At 51.5% G+C, this 22124-nt stretch overlaps 1 protein-coding gene across 3 annotated transcripts in view; it reads left to right on the top strand.

The window, feature by feature from the left end:
* PLEKHM2 (pleckstrin homology and RUN domain containing M2) overlaps positions 1-22124 on the top strand; it is a 40713-nt gene that overhangs the window by 4641 nt on the left and 13948 nt on the right. For all 3 annotated transcript variants that reach the window (XM_036256916.1, XM_036256915.1, XM_036256917.1), the window contains exons 2-6: positions 18805-18911; positions 19269-19378; positions 19879-19978; positions 20536-20623; positions 21381-21567. In XM_036256916.1, coding sequence (XP_036112809.1) covers positions 18805-18911; positions 19269-19378; positions 19879-19978; positions 20536-20623; positions 21381-21567 — 592 coding nt within the window. The remainder of the gene's footprint in view (positions 1-18804; positions 18912-19268; positions 19379-19878; positions 19979-20535; positions 20624-21380; positions 21568-22124) is intronic.

Raw genomic sequence — 22124 nt, 5'->3', positions numbered from 1 at the left:
CTGTCGTGCTGATACCTGTGTGATCAGTCACGCGCCTCTCGGGACGAGCAAAGGAGAGTGTGCGAGGATCAGTCAGCTGACCGCTGTTAACATCTCAGGAAATTGTGCTGTGAATAGTTTCGTGTTTTTTAGCTTTTGTTTCTGCTTATTATTATTAAATTTTCAAATTTTACCGTACATTTCATTTTCTTCATTTACATTCCATTATTATTAAATTTTCAAATTTTACCGTACATTTCATTTTCTTCATTTACATTCCATTTCCTTTTGGTTTTTAAAGTGTTTATTTATAGATCGAACAGTACATTAGACATGTACTGTATATAAGAAAGGTTAAAACGGAATCATTTGGGAGTTTGGAATGGATTAATTCAATTTACATTATTTCTTTTTTTTTTAAATGTAAGCAATTTAAATTTTTTTTTTTATCCTCACCCGAGGACATTTTTCCATTTTTTGTTCAGATAGAGTGGGAGGGAGAGAAAGAGAGAGAGAGAATCGTCAACGTGAAAGGGACACATCGAGTGGTTGCCATTTGCACGATCCAACCAGGGCTGGGGACAAACTGCAACCGAGGTATGTGCCCCCAATGGGAACCGAACCCGGGTCTCTGGACCGTGGCCGACACTCTAACCACTGAGCAAAACTGGCCAGGGCCAATTTACATTATTTCTAATGGGGAAAAAAATGCTTCTGTTTTCAAATAGCCTTCCAAAACTAATTGAGTTCGAGAATCAAGGTTCCACTTATAGGCTGCAGGCTGGATTTGACCGGCTGTCCTTCATATATGTATGTGCGCGTGCGCGCAGAAAAGCCCTCGCCAGGGTAGGCTGGGATCACTTTCAGAGAAATTGGTTTGACCAGTCCAAGAGAATGAGGATGAGACAAGAGAATAAGACTTTCGCCTAAGAAAATGAGCAGTTGTTTTATTTATTTATTTATTTATTTATTTATTTATTTAATCCTCACCTGAGGACATTTTTTCCATTTTTTTGTTCAAATAGAGTGGGAGGGAGAGAGAGAGGAGAGAGAGAGAGAAACATCGGTGTGAAAGGGACACATCGAGTGGCTGCCACCCACACGACCCAACCAGGGCCGGGGACAAACTGCAACCGAGGCACGTGCCCTTAGCAGTTGTTCTAAAGAGCACACACACACACACAAAATAAAGAGCACACAAAGAGCTCAGAAGTGTGTCAAAGAAAAAGTAAGTGCCCTGGCCAGTTTGGCTCAGCGGTTAGAGCGCCAGCCTGCAGTCCAGAGGGACCCGGGTTCGGTTCCTGCTAAGGGCACGTACCTCGGTTGCAGTTTGTCCCCGGCCCTGGTTGGTCGTGTGGGTGGCAGCCACTCGATGTGTCCCTTTCACGTCGATGTTTCTCTCTCTCTCTGTTCCTCTCTCTCCCTCCCACTCTATCTGAACAAAAAATGGAAAAACGTCCTCGGGTGAGGATAAAAAAAGAAAAAGAAAAAGTAAGCAACTCCTGTTCTCTGTCTCCGCAGCCTCAAGTCTGCTCCCTTTGAACAGGGTAAATAAATGGATTTTAATAAAGTAACCATCCTTCAGAGAATGTTGCTGGGCTGTGACAACCTTCCCTCGTCTAGGACCCCCCAGGTCTTCCACAAACTTCAGTTCAACTTCCCTACCAGTTCGGGCTGGTTGAGGTTTTGCTTCTGGCCCGGCACACCCTGCCTGGGAACGGGGACTCCCAGCTGGGGTCGGCTGGGGAGTGAACAGCAGCTGCCCAGCCTAGCCTCAGGGCAGCTGTGGGCGGTGGGCTCCCCGTCCCCATTTCCCACTCCTGTAGATGGGTTAGACCTGCCAAGACATGAAAAATTAGCTAGGGCGGCTCATTTCTAGAAAGGACCTGGTAGTTAGAGATAGTGGGAGTTACACTGACCATTTGGTTTTCATCAATTGTTTTATTCTCTCTGGTTTCATGGAAAACTCTTAAGAGTTTTAAATATCTTTTTTTTTTTTTTTATCCTCGAGGACATTTTTTGATATTTTTGTTCAGATAGAGTGGGAGGGAGAGAGAAACATCGACTTGAAAGGGACACATCGAGTGGTTGCCACCCGCATGACCCAACCAGGGCCGGGGACAAACCGTAACCGAGGTACGTGCCCTTAGCAGGAACTGAACCGGGTCTCTCTGGACCGCAGGCTGATGCTCTATCGACTGAGCCAAACCAGCCAGGGCGAGTTTTAAAGATCTTAAGAGTTCTGCCCGGCCCATGTGGCTCAGTGGTTGAGCATTGACCCATGCACCAAGATGTTGTGGGTTCGATTCTTGGTCAGGGCACATGCCCAGGATGTGGGCCTGATCCCCAGTGGGGGGCATGCAGGAGGTAGCCAGTCGATGTTCTCTTTCATCATTGTTTCTATCTCTCTCTGTCCTCTCTCCTCTCTCTCTAAAAATCAATTAAAAAAAAAATTCTGAAAACCCCTCAGGAATCCCCTGGGCAAAGCTCTAAAGAAAATATCTAGCCCTGGCCGGTTTGGCTCAGCGGTTAGAGCGTCAGCCCGCGGACCAGAGAGTCCTGGGTTCAGTTCCCGCTAAGGGCACGTACCTCTGTTGCAGTTTGTCCTCGGCCCCGGTTGGGGTTGTGTGGGTGGCAACCAGTCAATGTGTCTCTCTCACACTGATCTCTCTCTCTCTCTCTCTTCCTCCCTCTCTCCCTCCTGCTCTATCTGAAGATAAATGCAAAAATGTCCTCGGGTGAGGATAAAAAAAAAGAAAGAAAATATCTACACACACATTTTATAAACTGAAGGCTAAGGGTCAGGGGTGCTTCTCCTCACTTCCTCTTCCCCCACCCGAGTCCCAACGTTGACAGTAGCTATTTCTCTGCGCCCCCCCCCCCCCCTCACTGAATAGAGGCTTTCTAGCGAGGGGTGTGAGGGACCGAAGGCCTCCCCGGGCAGCACAGATGTGTGCACCTGATCCTGGGAGTGACCCCAGCCAGGCCCAGCGTTAGCGACCAGTGGAGAAGTGTGAGCTGCCCTGCCCATTCCATTTTAAGACAGTTCTCCTTTTACAGAATGCTTCTCTAACACTAGGTTTCTGTTTGAGGCCTCGTGACACTGTGGTCCTGTCCCTCTTTCTTCATGGCCTGGCCCTGTCTGATGATGGAGAAACTCACCTGCACCGGGGTTTAGACACACACGGGTTGCATCTGGCAGCAGCAGGCCCCTGGCAGTCGGGGTGGGCACGCTGCCTCTTGTAGTCGCGCTGTAGTCACAGTTACTGCTTGGAGTTTCGGATGGAGCCGTGGCGTGTCTGCAGCCCCACCCCCACCCCTCCACTCCCTGGAAACTCGTCCCGCTCGAGCCCATTGGGAAAAGAAATTCCCAGCAAAATTGAAAATCTTGCTGGCAGACAAAAATGTTAGGTCTGGTCCAGCCGGTGTGGCCCAGTGGTTGAGCGTTGACCCATGCACCAAGAGGTCGCCGGTTCGATTCCTGGTCAGGGCACATGCCCAGGTTGTGGGCCAGATCCCCAGTGGGAGGCATGCAGGAGGCAGCCGATCGATGTTCTTTCTCATCAATGTCTCTCTCTCTCTCTCCCTTCCTCTTTCTCTAAAAATTAATAAAGAAAAATAACTTTTTTTAATGTTGAGTCTGGAAACTAATGTTGAGTAAGGGGTGGCAAAGACGTGTTTTTACGTGGAAAGAAAGAGCTGGTACTGGGAGTGTGATCACTGTGGGAAGAAAGGTTGGCATTTGTAGGGGCTCTTGGGTGGGTCATTCTTCGCCCTCGAGGCTTTGGTGCTCATCTCCGGAGTTACCACCATGCAAGAGAATGGTGCCTCCGAAGCCGGCGGTGCCCTTGTGTCTGGGAAGGCAGGGGGCGCTTTTCTCCCTTCGGTGGCCTCGCTGCTGCTGGAGCAGGTTTCTCACGTGGGGCCGGAACCCCAAGTCCAGAGTGGGGTGACCACCTCTGGGCCCAGAGTGCCCCTCCCTGGTTTGGGTGAACTTTCCTTTCCAACCTCCTCCTCACTGCTGCTCACTCACAGTGCAAACGTCCTGGAACTTCCCAGAACTGTTTGGGGCAGGAGAGTAAGGACCATTTCTGGGAGAGTCCATTTGGCTGGAGCTGAAGGGTCAGGTCACTGACCTGTCAGTTATTAAACCACCTGGGGTCCTGGCCCCGCCCCACACACACTCTCCCAGTTGTATGGACTTGGACTTCATCTTCTTTCCCTCTGCTTCCAAGTGTTCGCCCACATCACAGAAACTCACTGGGAAGAAAGTATTCGTGCCCTGTAATCTCCCTTTCTCCTGAGTCACTGAGATTCTAAGAAACCCAGTAGTATATGAGAACAAGGAAAGGACTCTTAGAGAGTTGAAATCCACAGAAATCTCAAAACTTAATGTTTGTAAATTGTGAACCTCTGTTTACACTGTTACCCTAAGTTCTTTATTTCTGCTCTTGGACTAGGAAGGCATGAAATGTGCAGACACCGAGAGGTCGGGGAGCCATACTACCAGAGGGACCCTTCCCTTGAACGCACTGTTCAGACACCTGCTGTTCACACACTTCCTCAGTCAGGTGCACAACAGACTTACAGGCTGGATCGTGATCCCTTTGAATGCGTGAGGGAAATGAGCTTTGAGGAGGAACCTGCCCAAGGTTATAACCCTTGTAAGGGGCAGAGCTGGACTGGAACCATTTTTCTGTCTTGCTGTGTCCCTGGCCCTTTTCTGTCTCCACGATGTCTGTCTTGAGATTATAACAGATAATCTGGGTCAACCTTGCAGGCCAGTCTTCCATAAAGCCCTGTTCACTGAACCAGTATTTGTGGGGTGACTGTGAAGTGCTGAGCTCTCTCCTAGTCCCAGGAATCAGCAGAGGACAGAGCCCACCAAGTCCCTGCCCTCTTGGGACTTACACTCTGGAAATAGGAACAGACAGTAAACAAGTCACAGTGGGTTAGGCCTCCTGATGTCCTTTAATAACCATGTGGCTTTGTCATGCTATAGGTACAGCAGAGGAAAGGGAATGAAAGATGAACATGGATCAGTGAAGGTTCCTAGGCTTTGAAAGACTGATTAAAATGAGGCTTTGAAAAACTCCCTCCCTCTCCCCGCCGGTGCCACACACCCTGGACGCGGAGCGCTCAGAAGGCAGCCTGCAGGGTTTCCCGGCTCCTGCTTCCACCCAGCAGCCAAGCGGGCGTAGAGTCGTGCGCGCCTGGTGGCTGGTTGGCTGCTAGGTCCCTGGCGTTTGCCTCGTGGCAGAGCCTCCTACCATTTCCCTCCTCACTCCAAAGGAGGCCTTGGTTCCTCCATAAGAGGTCAAGGCCCTGTGCTGAGTTCACAGGCAGAACAATCCTAGAACCCTGGGGCTGGGACACTCCCCTGCCAGGAAGGAGAAGCATTTAACTGATTTTGGACACCGTGTTCTGTCAAATGACCCAGGAGATCCGTGCCTAACTCGGCCAGCCCCCTCCTGCTGTCATTGTCCCAACGCCCCAAAGAGAGCATAAAAAATGAAATCCAAGTACCTGCTTTATTCAGCTTTTCTCCATGCATGCCTTTTTTTTTCATTGATTGATTTTTTTAGAGACAGAAACATCGATGAGAGAGAACATCGATTGGCTGCCTCCTGCACGCCCCCTACTGGGGATCAAGCCTACAACCCAGGCATGTGTCCTGACCAGGAATTGAACTGGGACCTCTCAGTCCATGGGACTGACGCTCAATCCGCTGAGCCACACCAGCCGGGCTCCCCCTGCATATCTTTCAACAGAGTTGCCAATAAAACAAGGACCAGCCAACTGTCCAGCAAAAGGGCCGATGAGCAGTGATATGGGAGCTGGAAAAGGAAGCTGAATACTTGGGTGTATTTAGTGGTAAATGAATGGTTAAGGAGCATCGATTTCACCCAGCTTGCTTAAGGAGCAATGTGGGCCCATGGTAAACGGACAGACACGCTTTATGACGACTGTGGGTGGGAGGGTGCCAGTCAGTCCCAGGATGCCTCCCAGCCTGGGCACAAACCCATCCCGGGCAGGGGCATTGGCTGAAGGACAGTGTTTTTCATGACCACTGAGAAACCAGTAGTCATTTCTGAATCACAGGATCACTGATTGGTTCTCATACATGCGTGAGTTCTAGGTCCTCTAGTTCTATAATCTACTGTAATTGATTGTCACTGGGAATAAAATACCTTCCAGGCTAAGGTGGGGTGGGATCTCAGGGACTTGAAAATTCGGAGAATAACTCAGAAGCACTGTGGTTACCTGCGTTGGTGGAGCAGGCGACACCTCGCGTTGTTTGGGAAGAAAGCAGTCAGGACATTCTGGCATTGTCCTGCGTCCCCCAGCTCCCTTGTGCAGAGCCTCGGGAATGGTCCAAGGCCCCGACTGCTCAGTCCCTCTTAATAAGGTGTGGGGACAAGCACTTTCCAGGTGGGTACAGCAGGTGCCCTGGCCTTCGCTTTGTGCCCAGGTGGATGGGAGCAGCGGGGCCCAGGGGTGGCTCAGGAGGGGGCTGGCCGAGGCCCTGCAGTAAAGTACAGGACCACTGGACAAAGCCAGGAGGTGTGAGAAGACTCTTCGCCTCCCTGGGCCCCAGTCTCCCTGCCTGCAAAATTTGGGTCCTGGCTACGTGATTTTTTTATTTTTCCTTCTGGTTTTCAGCGTATTCAGAAGTCAAAGTTCCACTCACTGATAGCCTGTCTCCCACTCACCCCTTACTGAATGAGAGGCTTCAGGAAACTGCGCAGCTAAGAGGTGTCTCAGGGCTCCTCTGCTCTTAGACCCTGAAATCCTCCAGCCTGGCCAGCGCCCGGCCTTGTCGAGCCCAGGGAAGGTTCTTCACAGGAAGGCCGTGAGCTCCGGCCTTCTGACCCTTGGATCATGTGAAAGGGGCATAATTGCCCTTAGGAGCTTTGCTACAGGACTTCAGGCTGCCTGCCTCATTTGACTATATATTTATTTTTAAATCCTCACCCAAGAATATTTTTCCATTTATCTTCAGACAGAGTGGGAGAGAGAGAGAGAGAGAGAGAAACACTGATGTGAGAGGAACACATCGATTGGTTGCCTCCCGCACGACCCCACCCAGGGCCGGGGATCAAACCGCAACCAAGGTGTGTGCCCTTGATCAGAATCGAACCCGTGACTCTTTGGGCCACAGGCTGATGCTCTAACCCCTGAGCCCAAACCGGCCAGGGCTCATTCGACTATTTGTTGACTTGTTTAAGTTGATTTGGTGGCTCTCGAAGGGGTTGTTGGGTGGTTCTAACCACACCAGCCCTTCTGCAGCTGCCACTGTCACGGGTGAGCCTTTCTGGGGTCCCTCTCTCTGGGGGAGTCCAGGCGTCAAGGTGTGAGGACATCCCAACCCCAGGGGTCATCCATAAGTAGCATCACACAGCTTGAGCTCTGCCTTTCTTTCCCCTGAAGGTCAGCAGCCCGGAGGGTCGGTTTCACCCAAGTCGCCACACGCTGCATATGACTCCAAAGGCAAGGCAGGCGGCTCTCTCTCTCTCTCTCTCTCTCTCTCTCTCTCTCTCCCCACACACACACAAGACCCGCCCTGGCCCACGGGCCCCTGCAGCAGTGTCCAGTGAGGCGCACCTCGGGGATTAGGTGGCCCAGAGGGTCCTGCAGCTCAGGGTGGCTCCGAGTGTGAGTTGAGCTCAGGTAGCAGCTCCGTATGATGGATTTAATTTTTAAAAGCGGTGATTTTCGGGCAGGTGGCAGTCCACCTCTCTTCTATTTGGGGTCTTTTCCGCGTTTGGATTTCCACCTCCTAGACATGGACTTCTGAGGCTGTTGTAAACTTGCTGCTGCTTAAGTCAGCTGGTTGCATGGAGCCCCCAGGGAGACTGCTGTTCCCTGGCGACCTCGTCCCGGCCGCTCCTGTGTGCGAGGTCCGGGCCTTCTGTGCTGATCGGGGTGGAGGCGGCAGCACTGAGCCCGCAGCCAGACTTGCGACTCCCCTGTGGTTGGGGCAGGGTTTCATCCTGCTCTGTGAATGTGAGTGGGGCCCCTCCCTCCGCCCTCCCCACCCCCCACCGTGCAGCCTGTGAGTAGCTCGCAGGGTCTTCCGTCTGGATCTCACCGGGCAGCCTCCCGGCCTCTTTAGTCTTGACTGACCAGGGGAGAGAAAGTAGGGCACCTGCAACCGTCTTCTTTTCGTGTGGCTACTTCATGCTCTTTCCCAGCTCTTCTGAGCCTTCTGTGAGGGACGGTGCTGGGAGGGTTTCTCGTACCAGCCCCAGCACCAGAAATCAGTTTGCGGTTGTGCGTCTGTAAGAAAGAAGGTGGAGAGGGCCGGGCGCTGGCAGCTCAGGCAGAGGGTGGGACGAGCCCTGATGAAAACGCTCTGAGTCAGGCTTTCTGGCCTGCTGGACTGTGCCACCCACATTTCCCCGCAGCCACGGGGTCTGGCGCCGCTCGGGATGGCCAGTGCTCCCAGCATGCTCGGCAGGGAGCACCGTCCTCCTGACTCTGAGAGCCTGGGGCGGGCTGCGCCCAGCTCTTCCTGGCCTGGTGCCCCAGCACCCAGAGGACGGGGCAGGGAGGAAGGAGCGGCGGGGCCACCCCGGGTGTGGTCTGAGAACAGGCCTGAGTTACGGGAACCACGGCTTTTACAGTTTCTCCAAATGACTTTAAATCTTAATCCTTCTCTTCATTCTCAGCTGACCTTGCTTATATAAAAAAAAAAAAAAAAAAACAGCAATTTTTTTCCTTTATCCTTTATTGATTTTAGAGAGAGAGGAAGTGAGAGGGAGAGAGAGATGGAAACATCATGAGAGAGAACACGGATTGGCCGCCTCCTGCATGCCCTCCACTGGGGTTCGGAACCACAACCTGGGCATGTGTCCTCACCGGGAATCGAACTGGTGACCTCTTGGTGCCTGAGTCGATGCTCAACCACTGAGCCACACCGGCAGGACTGCCCTTGCTTATTTTTAAATATCCCTCTTTTGAGAACATTTTCATCCCCCCACCATCGAGTGTACCAGCTGTCCTGCATCTGGGCTCCGTCTGTGGCCACCACCGCCCTGGGCAGCGGGTCCCATCCTGCCCTTCCTGCCCAAGGACTTGACGTTTTACTCCACCCTCATTTTCTTGCCACCCTTTTGGCAGAGCTGGTCAGAGGGTTTGTCTGTATTGCTGTCTCCTCTTCTCCCTCCCTCCCTCCCTCCCTCCTTTCTTCCTCCCCACCGCCCTCTTAACCAAGAAGAGGCAGTACTTTACAGAGACTGAAGCCCCACGCACAGTTCTTACCGTCTCACGGGCCGTCTGTGTCTGCTGAACCCCCACCCCTTTGTTAATTTGAAGCAGATCACAGGCATCCATAAACTTTTCAGTAAACGCTGCTCGAAGATGAGGATTTTTCCCTCACATCACCCAATACCACTATCCCACCTTTAAAATTTTTTTTTTATCCTCACCTGAGGACATTTTTCCATTTTTTGTTCAGATAGAGTGGGAGGGAGAGAGAGGAAGAGAAAGAGAGAGAAACATCGATGTAAAAGGGACACATCGAGTGGCTGCCACCCGCACAACCCAACCAGGGCTGAGGACAACCTGCAACCGAGGTACATGCCCTTAGTGGGAACTGAACCCGGGTTCTCTCTGGACCGCAGGCCGACGCTCCAACCACTGAACCAAACTGGCCAGGGCCACCACCTTAAAAATTTTGATAATAACTTTTTCTCAGTACCATCAAATATCTACCAAGTGTTCAAGTTCCAATTGCCTCATCAATCTCACTCTAAAAATACCTCATTTGCTGGAAGCAGGATCCAAATAAGCTCTGACCCTCCTTGACGAACTCCTACCAGGCTTTTGTCCTACCCCATTGCCCAAATTGCTTTCATCTGGGCCAGTGTGACTCGGTTGAGTGTCGTCCTAAGCACCGTGCACCTAGAGGTCCCAATTTGATTCCCGTTCAGGGCACATGCCCAGTTTGCCTACTTGATCCCCAGTAGGGGGAGTACAGGAGGCAACTGATCAATGTGTCTCTCCCTCGTCAATGTTTCTCTCTCTCCCTCCCCTTTTCTCTAAAACCAATTTTAAAAATATATATTTTTAAATAATTTAAAAAATATTTTAAAAAGTCAAAATGAAGACTCAAACCTTTTAAAAAATTGTTTACGTCAAGGTCCCCAGCACCTCCCTTCATATGGAAATGTGACCATGATGAACTGATCATTCCCACCCTTTGCAAACTTTCTTTACTTGGAGAAAGTTCTGGGGTGCAGCCTGTCCGGATTTTCCTCCCGCCTCACTGGCTGTGCCCCCTCAGTTTGAAGCAGTGACCCTTACCCCTGGCTGTACTTTAGAATTACCTGGGGAGCATTGAAAAGAAATGCGTGTTCCTGGGCCCCGCCTCCAGTTTCCGATGTAGTTGATCAGGGAAGGTGCCTGGCCATTGATTGCTGTTTCCCTCCCGTTCCCCGGCGGTTCTGCCGTGCGGATTGGGTGAGGGCCCAGCTCTGACAGTGGCGTGCCCTGGCTCAGTACCCAGGGCCACTCTCTGCACTCCCCCGATGATCTCATCCAGTTCCACAGCTCTAAATACCACGTGAAGGCTGATGGCGCTGACCTCTCCCTGAACCCCAGGCCCACTTATAGAACTGTCTCCTTGACACCCATCCCCACTTACATATGCAATGGGAATTTCGAACTTGGGACCAGAGCAAAACTCCACCCCATCCAGAAATGGCGCCCCCATTCTGTTGCTCAGACCAAAAACCTGAGAATCATCGTTATCACCTTCCTTTGTCTCATACCCCACATCCAATTCATCCGTCAACCCCGGGGCACCACCTGCGGAGTAGATCTTGCATCTGACCCTTTCTCACCCCCAGCTCTGCAGCCAGCTCCAAGCCTCCGTCATTGATCCACGCTGGCGACCGCCTCCCAACCAGCCCCCTTGGCTGTGCACACACCACACTGAAGCTTTGGCGGCCTCGTAACATTCATATTGTATTATGTTACTTCCCTGTTTTCTTTTAATTTTTTAAATTGTATTGATTGATTTGAGAGAGAGAGAGAAACATCAATTTGTTGTTCCATTTATTTATGCATTCATTAGTTGATTCTTATAGGTGTCCCGACTAGAACTGAACCCACAACCTTGGTGTATTGGGATGACACGCTAACCAACTGAGCTACCTGGCCAGGGCACTTCCCTGTTCTCAACCTTGCAGTAACTCCTCATAATACTGGTAATAAAACATAAAGTCCTTACTATGGCCTGTATGCCGGCACATGATGTGGCCCTTGGCTGCCCTCTGACATTATCACTCCCTGAGCTCCAGCCATACCTGTCTCCTTACTGTTGCCCCCGCCCCAGGACGTTTGCACCTACTATGCCTCTGACTCTTCCCCCAGCTACCTCGGCAGTCATTTTGTCATCAAGATCGTCTCTGACCCTATATTTTTAACAGATCCCTTGATCCCTGCTTTGTTTTTACAGTATAATTATTCCCTGACACAGTATTATATATTTGCGCATAGTTTTATCTCTGTCTGCCACTAGGACGTAAGTTTTACAGGGAAAGAATTTCTGTGGAAGACTCGTATCTGATAGACGCATAGTAGATGCGCAGTACGTATTTGTTGAAGTATATGTATCTTCAAGGCTTGAGTCTCTCCTTCTGGCCACTGCTGAACTGAGCTATGGGCAAGAGACAGGTCCCAGCCCACCTGTCCCAGGTGTGCATTCCTTTCCACCTCTGCTCAGGGGCTCTAGACTGGAGGTCATCAAACTTGTTTCTAAAGGGCCACATGGTAAATACATTCGTTCTACAGGCCATATGGTATCTGCTGTATCTACACCACTCAGCTGTCATAGCCCAAAAGCAGCTGAAGAAAATACCAAACAGATGAGCGTGGCTGTGTTCCAATAAAACTTTATTTACAAAAATGGGCGGTGGACCCACTGGCCATAGTTTGCCGACCCCTGCTCCGAAATGTTCTGCCTTTACCCCAAATCTACATGGACAGAAAGGACACGCTCAGAACTACTTGGCAGTCTGGTCAGCAGGGTGGATTTCTTCCCAGAAGTGGGGGCAGCTCCTCCTCGTGTTAACCAAGCCATACACATCCTCCCTGGGGAGCTGTCAGCATGAGGCAAAAGGAGGGAGAGTCATGGGCAGGCTTCTTACGATGTCGCTTTTCAGTTCCTGTGACTTGTACGAGAGGGGACTGCAGAGTATAACATTTTATATATATTATTCATTCAGGGATCTTGAACCCAGCTTAGATGAAAAGATTTCAAAATCAGGTTCTACCACTTACTAGCTCTGTGACCTATTTCATGGGAGTGCTGTGATGATTAGTTTAAATAGTATTTGTAAAGTGAGTCATCATCACAGCTGCTAACATTTATTAAGTGTTTTCAAGGTATTATGCACTTTGCCATGATATAAAGAGTATTTGAACCCTCACAACAACCTATGGGGAGGGTATTATTACTAAGCCCATTTTACAGATGAGGGAACCGAGTTTAGAGGAGTTAAATAACTTGTCCAAGGTCATTCTGTGAGTGAGTAGCAGAGCCCACATTCAGATCTAAGTTGTGTGACCCTGGAATCCACACTCTTAGCCACTCTGCCGCCTTCCTAGTGTCCCTAACAAGCATTCAGTAAATGATGACTTGCCCGGCTGGTGTGGCTCAGTGGTTGAGCGTCGACCCATGCACCAAGAGGTTGCAGGTTCAATTCCTGGTCAAAGCACATGCCCACATTGTGGGCCAAATCCCCAGTGGGGGGCATGAAGGAGGCAGCCAATTGATGCTCTCTCTCATTGATGTTTCTATCTCTGTCTCCCTCTCCCTCTAAAATCAACAAAGAAAAAAATTTTTTTAAACCTGTAAAAAATAAAAATAAATAAATGATGATTCTACCCAGCTGGTGAATTGAGTGTCGTTCCATGGACTGAGAGGTCCCGGTTCGATTCCTGGTCAGGGCACATGCCCAGGTTGTGGGCTTGATCCCCAGTGGGGGGCATGCAGGAGGCGGCCAATTGATGTTCTTTCTCATTGATGTTTCTATCTCCCTCTCCCTCTCCCTTCCTCTCTCTCTCTAAAAAAAAAAAAAAAATCAATAAAACATTTTAAAAAATTAATGATGGCTCTAATTATAGCGGATTTAGCTCTAGCAGGAGGCACTGTATGTCATCGAACACTAGGATAAAAGTTGGTGATTGCTCCCAGGGTGAGTGAGGGTCACGATGCTCGTTCCGTTGCTCCTGCTGCTCAGGAGCCCTCATTTAGTGTCCGCGTTCCTTCCACTCCTTGTTTCCGCAGAGCCTGGGGCTCGCAGAGCCTGGGGCTCTTGCTGGTGCAGTAAGCGCTACCTGCTGAATAGCTCTGCTGTTTACCCTTCTGTCCTGCTGCGCGGATCAGCTCCCCAGGCAGGATCAGGCTGTCGACAGCTCCTGAAGTTCTGCCATCCTTCCACAGACATTCCCATTCTTCCTGCCCCTCTCAAGAACTATGCTAAGTTGGAGCATTGATTCAGAATCTCCCTGTCCCCTGAGAAAATGGAAACTTCTTTCAGCCTGCTGTAAGAGTGGTTAGAAAACAGGCTTTGGAACCACATGCTAGGGAACTAGCGAACAGAAGGTCAGTCCTTGAGAGCAGAGTACACCATCCTGTCTTCTTGGTACCTGAGTTTATTTATGTTTAACCAAGTGCTGTGTCGTTGGTTTGACAAAGACTGTGGGCTCATAATTCCTAATAATCGTGATTAATGTTTATGTAGCACTTGCTGTCTACCAGGACCCTGTGCCAAGCCTTTTACGCAGTTTATGTCATTTGCTCCTCCACACCGGCACGGTTCAGTGGAACTTTCTGTAGTGGTGGGATGTTCTGTATCTGCTCTGTCCAATGTGGTGTCCACCAGCCACGTGTGGCCTCTGAGCATTTGAAAGGTGGCTTGTGCAACTGAAGAATTTAATTTTCTTTTCATTTTATTTTAATTAATTTAAATTTAAATAGTTACATATAATTAGTGGCTACTGGTCCAGCCGGTATGGCTCAGTGGTTGGTTGAGCATTGACCCATGCACCGAGAGGTCGCCAGTTCGATTCCTGGTCTGGACACATGCCCAGGTTGTGGGCCCAGTCCCCGAGGGGGGCATGCAGGAGGCGGCCAGTTGATGTTCTCTCTCATCGATGTTTCCATCTCTCTCTCCCTCTCTCTTCCTCTCTCTCTCTAATCAATAAAGGGAAAAAAAATTAGTGGCTGCTAAATGGAGAGTTGTAACCCATTTTCCAGACGAGAGTTAGAGGGTTAACCCATTTTTAAAATGAAGGTTAAGTAATTTGCTAAAGGTGCTCAACTCTTGTAGCAGAGCCAGGCTTTGCACCCGTGACCCCTGCCAGAGCCCCCACTCTGCACTACCATGTTATACCCCCTTTCTATCTTTCTATTAGACTTTTTACATGAATTGTTTCCCGGTTGCAGACTGCTGCCTAATTCACAATACTGTGTGTCTGTGTGTATGTGTGTGTATGCAACCCACCTGGAAATAAATGTACAAGACCTATGTAAAGAAAGCTGTAAATGTTACCAAAGGAGCCTGGCCAGTGTGTCTCAATTGGTTGGGCACCATCCTATGCACCAGGAGTTCACTGGTTCTATTCCAGGGCAGGGCACATGCCTGGGCTGTGGGTGTCAGTCTTCAGTAGGGGACTTGCAAGAGGCAGCCAGTTGATTCTCTCTCATTGATGTTTCAGTCTCTCCCTCTCCTTTCCTTTCCATAAAATCAATAAAAACATATTTTAAAAAGTAAAATAAAGCCCTGGCCGGTGTGGCTCAGTGGTTGAGCGTCGATCCGTGCACCAGGAGGTCGCCGGTTTGGTTCTCGGTCAGGGCACACGCCCAGGTTGTGGGCCCGATCCCCAGTGGGGGGCGTGCAGGAGGCGGCCAGTCGATGTTCTCTCTCATCAGTGTTTCTATCTCTCTCTCCCTCTCCCTTCTTCTCTCTCTAAAATCAATAACAAAAAAAAATTTTTTTTAATAAAATAAAATGAAGATTATGGGCCCTCATTTTAAAAAAAACTTACCAAAGGAGTCCAGCTGGTGTGGCTTAGTGAGTTGAGTGTTGTCCCATGGACTGAGAGGTCCCGGTTCGATTCCCAGGCAAAGCACATGCCTGGATTGTGGGCTCGATCCCCAGTGGGGGGCGTGTAGGAGGCAGCCAGTCGATGTTTCTCTCTCTCTCTCCCTTCCCCTCTCTCTAAAAAAATAAATAAAACATTAAAAAAAAGAAAAACTTACCAAAGGATATAGAAGAAAACTTGTATAAATGGGGGGGGAGGGGGGGGAGGGAGAGAATTCCATGTTCCTGGATAGGAAGACTTAGTACTGTATTACAAAAGTACCATTTCTCCCCACAAATAATCTCTGGATTCAGTATATCTCTATTCCATATCCAAAGGGGAATTGTAATGAAATTTGATTCTAAAGAATGTACCAGAATGGTCAAAACAGTTTTGAAAATGAATTTGGGGGGTGGGGTAGACTTGTTCTACCCAAAAGCAAAAAAACATTGTAACAAACAGGATTAAATTCTTAACGAATACAGAGCTGCAGCAAATAAGAAAACACAAGCAGCCAGAAGATCAGGCAGAGGTTATGAATAGGTAATTCACAGAAATATTACATTCAAATGGCTAATAAAGATGTTGAACTGCATTTGTGATCAAAGAAGTACAATTTAAAACAATTAAGTACTGTTCTTCACCACTGGGACTGGCAAAAATTAGATGAATTAAATCCGGTGTTGGCCAGCATGGTAGGAGTGTAAACTGACCCAACCTTTCAGAAAGGCGGATGGCCGGTTCCAGCCAAGTTGTAAATATTCATGTTCTTTAGCTCTGCGGTTCTACTCCAAGCACTCACGGTGCAGAAATACCCACACAGGCATCCACCCACGTTTGTTGCAATATTTTGTGTAATATCAAAGAATTGGAGACAGTAGCCATATCTAACCTGGTTAGGGCACAGTACCTCACATCTTAGAATACAGTGTGGCTATGAACATGGATGGAGTGGCCCTGGCCGGTGTGGCTCAGTTGGTTGAACATCATCCTGTGCACCTAAAGGTCATCAGTTCGATTCCTGGTACATGCCCAGGTTGTGGGCTTGATCGGAGTGTGTACGGGAGGCAGCTGATCGATGTTTCTCTCTCTCTCTCAAAAAAAAAAAAAAAGAATATAGTGGATCTGCATGTAATGATACAGAAATATGCACTTGATGTATTGTTAAGAAACAGCAACTTTCAGGAGCAGGAGGTTTTTATATTTACATTCGCTTCCATATCACTTGTATTTTTATGATGAGCAAATGTTGTTTCTGGAATTTTTTTTATTATTATTTTTACTGTGAAGAAAGTACTTTATTTATTAGAATAAAACATGCCGAGCTCTGCCGGGACACAGAGGTCATGCTAATGTGTGAGCCAAGGATTCTTTTCTTGCTTTAGTAGAAAAGATAATAAGCTGCAAATCACTAGCACGTGGGGTTGGCTTGATTTAAAATGCACATAAATATAAGAACAAAGGTCCAGGAAATCATTGTATTTATAGCTTGCCTACATTAGTCAGTGGAAAGGCCCATACTGTTCCCAAAATAACAGGTGGGAAGTCCATGTATTCTGGTACCTTCGCTGAAGCAGAGGCATGGTTGTCACCTTCTGTTCCTTCCCTAGACCCTAGCCTAGTCTCCCTCGTCACTGGGAGCCAGGGGAGCAGACAGGCCCCTCTGACAGGACCCCCCCCTTCCCACCTCCAGCCCAGCTCCACAGCAACTGGCTCAGGAATAATTTTTTTAAGGTATCTTTTTTTATTGTTATTAATCCTCACCCACAGATATTTTTCCATTGATTTTTAGATAGAGTGGAAGGGGGAGAGACAGACAGACAGACAGACATTGATTGGTTGCCTCCCACACGACCCAGACTGGGGCTGGGAATCGAACCCGAGACCCTTCGGTCTGAGGGCTGACACTAACTGCTGAGCCAAGCCAGCCAGGGCTTGAGGTACCAGCCTGAGAAAGGAGTCTGCCTTCCAGCCGTGGCTCCCTCACTCAGCTGAAAATCATAGTGAAGGACAACTTCCACTGGCTTTAGCCACCTTCTCTGCTTAAAAAGAAAGAAAGAAATATTTTAAACTTGCCCTGGCTGGTTGGGCTCAGTGGCTAGAGCGTCAGCCCTTGGACCAATGAGTTACGGGTTCGTACCTCGGTTACGGATTGGCCCTGGCCCTGATCGGGGTCGTGCAGAAGGCAACCAGTTGATGTGTCTCTCTCACATCCATATTTCTGTCTCTTCCCTCCCTCCCTCCGTATCTGAAGATAAATTGAAAAATGTCCTTGGGTGAGGATTTTTTTTTAAACATTTTAAACTTTTCCATGTTTTCAAGTGTGATGGTGGGTATGGCTACTTCTGTAATGAAGAAAATGAAGAAGCCCATTTTGCCCTTTGAGTCAGGGAATGACACTAGATCTCTGAAGATCTTTCTAACACTAACATCTAAGCCTCTCTGATCTCACATTTCCTTGGATTCTCTCTCTCTCTCTCACACACACACACACACACACACACACACACACCCCAGCCCCGCCACTGGCGCTGTGGTTCTCGGTAGCCAAGTGGATGGGAAGACTTCCAGCCGTTGCTGCGCGGGAGGGAGCGAGTGGTTTTCACACTGCTCTTCCTTCCCGTCCTGGGTCCTGGAAACCACTCCTCCTGGGGCTCTGCTGCCTGCTTCTCAGGAGGCAGGACAGACCCCAGGGGCTGAGGTCCGCCCTGGCCAGGCCTGCCTGACCCACAGAGAAGAGAGGCTGTTTCTGCGGGGGGCGAGTGGCTGGCCCCTCTCCGGCGCGCGTGTGAGTCGCTGTGGTTGCTGCATCTCGCCTGCTGCTGCCTGTCTCCACCAGGGCTTCAGGAAACGCTTGAAAACACGTTTGTCCAGCGCCAAGAGCTTAATCCCGAGATGAGTGTACAGGGATGGGTGCTCTTTTGTTGTGTCCCTGCCCCTCTGGCCGCGGGAAGGGCGGCAGCAGACCAGAGTGTGGCTGAACTGAAGGCGGAAAGACTTCCCCTAGGGTTTTACTTGAAAGGCGCCCCTGCTCACCAGGTGCAGCCCCAGCGTCTGGGCTTCTTTGCCTGAACTCAGCCGGGCGGGCTTGCTCCGAGCGGCATTGATCTCGCCCGCTGTCCACATCTTTACCAGACCAGCCTGAGAACAGGGTCCTTGGTTTAGGGCTTGACATGAGCCTGGCATGTACCCAGGTCTATATCCAGCCTTGTCAGGTTCCTCAGGCAAACCCAGTGTCTCACATCAGCTTCTTGCAAGAAGACTGTCAGAGCAGCTGCCCCCCAGCTCCCCCAGCCCATCAGCCCGTAGTTTGTCCAGAGAAGCAGCTTGAAGCAGGGCCACCGTGTTGCACAATCCGCGGGTGGGGCGTTTACACTGGGCGCTGGGGCTCATTTACGTAACACTCTAGGCTGTGCCCCTGGGGTTGTGTAGCTTGGGGACCCTGGCTGGAAGCCTGGTGCCACCTGAGGCCTCCGCATGGACGGTGACCACCTCGCCAGCTGTCATTGTGCAAAGCACTTACGGGGCACCTGTTGGGGCCCCGAGCTGTAAGGATACAGCCTTGGTCCCTGGACCCTGAGGTGCGGGCAGTTTGAGGTGGGTTCCTGAGTCGGTCACCACGAATGTGTCATTTGACCATTTTTCTCAGCAACCTTCTCGATTCCAGGACTTCTGCAGCCCTCCTCTTTGTCCATGTCTAATTTGGCGTGTGTGGTTTTCCCCCTGCAGCTGCAGAGCTACTTTGCTGCGTGTGAAGACGAGACCCCTGCCATCCGGAACCACGACAAGGTCCTGCAGCGTCTGTGTGAGCACTTGGACCACGCCCTGCTGTATGGGTGAGCTGTGAGCGTCTGGAGAGGGGACGGTGGGCACCGCCCGGCACGGCCGCGGCTGCAGGGCCTCCAGAGAGCAGGCCCCGGCCTCGTCCGCCTGCAGTTTCTCCCTGCCCTTGGCAGAGCCGCAGGCTGGCCGTAGTTACACGGGTGAAATGTCCCTGAGCAGGCATAAGTGACGGGGGAGAGAGCTGGCAGCAGCTGCAGTGACGGGGCGAAGGCGCGCTGTTGCCTGCAGGTCCCGCTGGGCACCCATTGCTTTCGGCCTTGAGCTCACCACTGACACAGCCGGTGGACCAGCGACGGCATCTCCCCGGGGAGCCCTGTTCAGCTAGAGCAGCTCCTGTCCTGTTTTCTCAGACTGCAAGACCTCTCGTCGGGCTACTGGGTGCTCGTGGTGCACTTCACCCGGAGAGAGGCCATCAAACAGATCGAGGTGCTGCAGCACGTGGCCACCAACCTGGGGCGCAGTGAGTAGTACCCGGTGGACGCTGGGAAAGGCCAACTCCGCCCTCCCTGTGGGTAGCTCGGGCGCAGGTGCCAGTGCCTCCCACGAAGCCTCTCTTCCCTCTGCACTTGGCAGTTTGTTGGAGCACCGTGGGCGGGGTGAAGGGGAGTGATGGGGTGAAGAGAACCAGACTCCGAGCGAATCCCAGCCCGAGCACATGTGTCTCGCTTCCCTCCCTGAGCGAGGATCAGTGTTAGCCTGCGGGATCGTGCAGAATCCTTGCATTTGTCAGCCCAGCCAAAGTTGGCGATCTGCCCTCTTTATCAGAGCTCCCTGGGCAGCCACAGGCTGGGGGCTGAGTGGGAAAATAAAGACTTCAGGGGTGGTGGCACCCCAATAGGAGGCAAGGCTGTTGGAACGCATGGTCCCCTCAGCGGCTCTTTCTTTCCCTCCTGCCCTTGTTTGGCAAAAACGCCACACCCTGACCAACCTTCCCTCCAGTGACTCCTGCCCTTGTTGCAGGCCGGGCCTGGCTGTACCTGGCCCTCAACGAGAACTCCCTGGAGAGCTACCTGCGGCTGTTCCAGGAGAACCTGGGGCTGCTGCATAAGTACTACGTCAAGTGAGTGTCTGGTCTGTCTCTTGGGGCCCCAGAGCTGCCCTTGAGCCGCGTCCCAAAGACTCTTGTCACGTGCAGACACCATGGTATGCCACATCGGAGGCCCAGCCTGGCGCTGTATGCCGAGGACATATCAGTGACCGCCACCGGGCCGTCAGCCGTGCCCGTGGCAGCTTTTGCCAGCGTGCTGGTGGTCCAGCTGGCTCGTGTTTAGCAGTCTGGTGCCCTGCCTCTGCCTGATCCTCTCTCCGGGCCTCAGACTAGAATGTGCGACCTTTGCTGGGGTTGCTGCAGGAACAGGGTATTTATAGCAGCTGCTGAGAGCCAGATGGGCCTTATGCTGCAGGCCCCAGAGCTGAAGACGCTGGCGGTAGCGTGCTGCGTGGCCCCAGATGCACTAGGAGAATGCTGGAAAGGGGTGGACGACGGCTGCATCAGGCTGGGTGCCCTCGGGGAAAGGGGACATCACATGTCCCATTGCAACACAGCCAGGTGTTGGCGAGGTAGGGCCACACTGGTAACCAGACCCAGAATTACCATCGCCCCATCTTGTGTCACAGGAATGCCCTGGTCTGCAGCCACGATCACCTGACTCTCTTCCTGACCTTGGTTTCTGGGCTGGAGTTCATTCGATTCGACCTGGACCTGGTGAGACACCATGGCTCTCGCTGCTTTGCAAGTTGGTGGGGGGGGGCATGGTGTCATTTTTCAGGTCCTTCTCAGGGAGCCGGTTGGGTTGACCGGGCCTGAGCGACCCTTGTTTATGCAGGTGAGGGCGGGGTTAGGAGGAGTGAGTGGTGATTCAGGGGGTGATTCTCTCTTGGCACCGAGGCCAGGTTCCCTGGCTCAGCTGGCTCCTTCCTATCTCTGTCCCAACTGGGAGAAGAGCCACACTTCTGGGGTCCTCTCCTTGATGTCGAGGACGTGAGTGTTTGAGACGGACCAGGCAATTCATCCGCGTGCCTCCGGGGTCCTGGAGTTGTCACAGACGGTGCCGCCGGGAACCAGCCAAAGGGGCCCAGAGCCTCTGGGACTCGGGCTTCTGGGTGGATGCAGCTGCCCCGTCCTAATCGGATCCTGGGTCCCTGCCCCATGAGCCCTGGCTAAGAAGGAACTTAGCTACTGGAGAGGAGCGGGAATTAGGGGAAATGTGCAACCTAATAGTAAGAGGTCAAGGAGGGGTTAGAAGAGGTCAAGTTGGGCCCGTCATCTCTGTCGGCTTTGCGTCCAGCTTTGGAGCCACACCCCTTCCAGGACTCCCTTCAGCAGCTTGTTTCTGAAGTTAGTACCGTAAGCCCGTTGGTTTCCCAAAGACAAGCTAGCAGGGGGAGGATGCGACAGGCAGGCCCGTGCACTCCCAGCTGAGCCTCCCGCCGCCCAAACCCGCCTTTCCCCTCTCTCCCAGGACGCCCCTTACTTAGACTTGGCCCCCTACATGCCTGACTACTACAAACCTCAGTACCTGCTGGACTTTGAGGACCGCCTTCCCAACTCGGCCCATGGCTCGGACAGCCTGTCGCTCAACTCCTTCAACTCCGTCACCTCCACCAACCTGGAGTGGGACGACAGTGCCATCGCCCCGTCCAGCGAGGGTGAGTGGCCCCAGGCGGAAAGGAGCCAGGCCTCGGCTGTGACCCTGACCCCAGAGCCACTGCACCCGGCTGGGTGACGTCTGTCCTGGCTGGCTCTGGTCCGGCAGAAATGGAAGTTTCACAGGGCCAGCCACTTCCCTGTGTCCTCCGAGTGCCTGTGGTGGCTACAGAACTGGCTCTGGAGACAAAAGCCAAACCCTCTTCCAGAAGGCTGCAGTCGCATGTCCGGGCAGTTTTCTGAGTGAGGCGGGATTAGCGGGAAACTTCCTGTGATCACAGGGGTGAGCGGTTGCCTGCCCTGGGGAGGTTGTCCTACCCCAGACTCTAGGCCGAAAGAGTCTGGGGAAAGCTAGGGAACCACGGGAAGAGAGGAGAGCCCGGTGCTGCGGAGTATCGGGCACCTGCCCCGTTCTCACGTGTCCGTGCCATGTCTGGGGCTCGCCTGCTCGTGGCAGGACGACTGCACCAGCCCATCGAGCCTGAAAAAGAACCGGCACATCCGGAGCTCGTTTTGCTGTCTGGATCCAAAAACTTATCGAACAGCTTGGTTCCTAATC

The sequence above is a fragment of the Molossus molossus genome, unplaced genomic scaffold (assembly GCF_014108415.1).
Source record: "Molossus molossus isolate mMolMol1 unplaced genomic scaffold, mMolMol1.p scaffold_m16_p_12, whole genome shotgun sequence".
Lineage (NCBI taxonomy): Eukaryota > Metazoa > Chordata > Mammalia > Chiroptera > Molossidae > Molossus > Molossus molossus.
The sequence above is the reverse complement of the archived record's forward strand: the minus strand, read 5'-3'. Positions and strand labels throughout refer to the sequence as shown.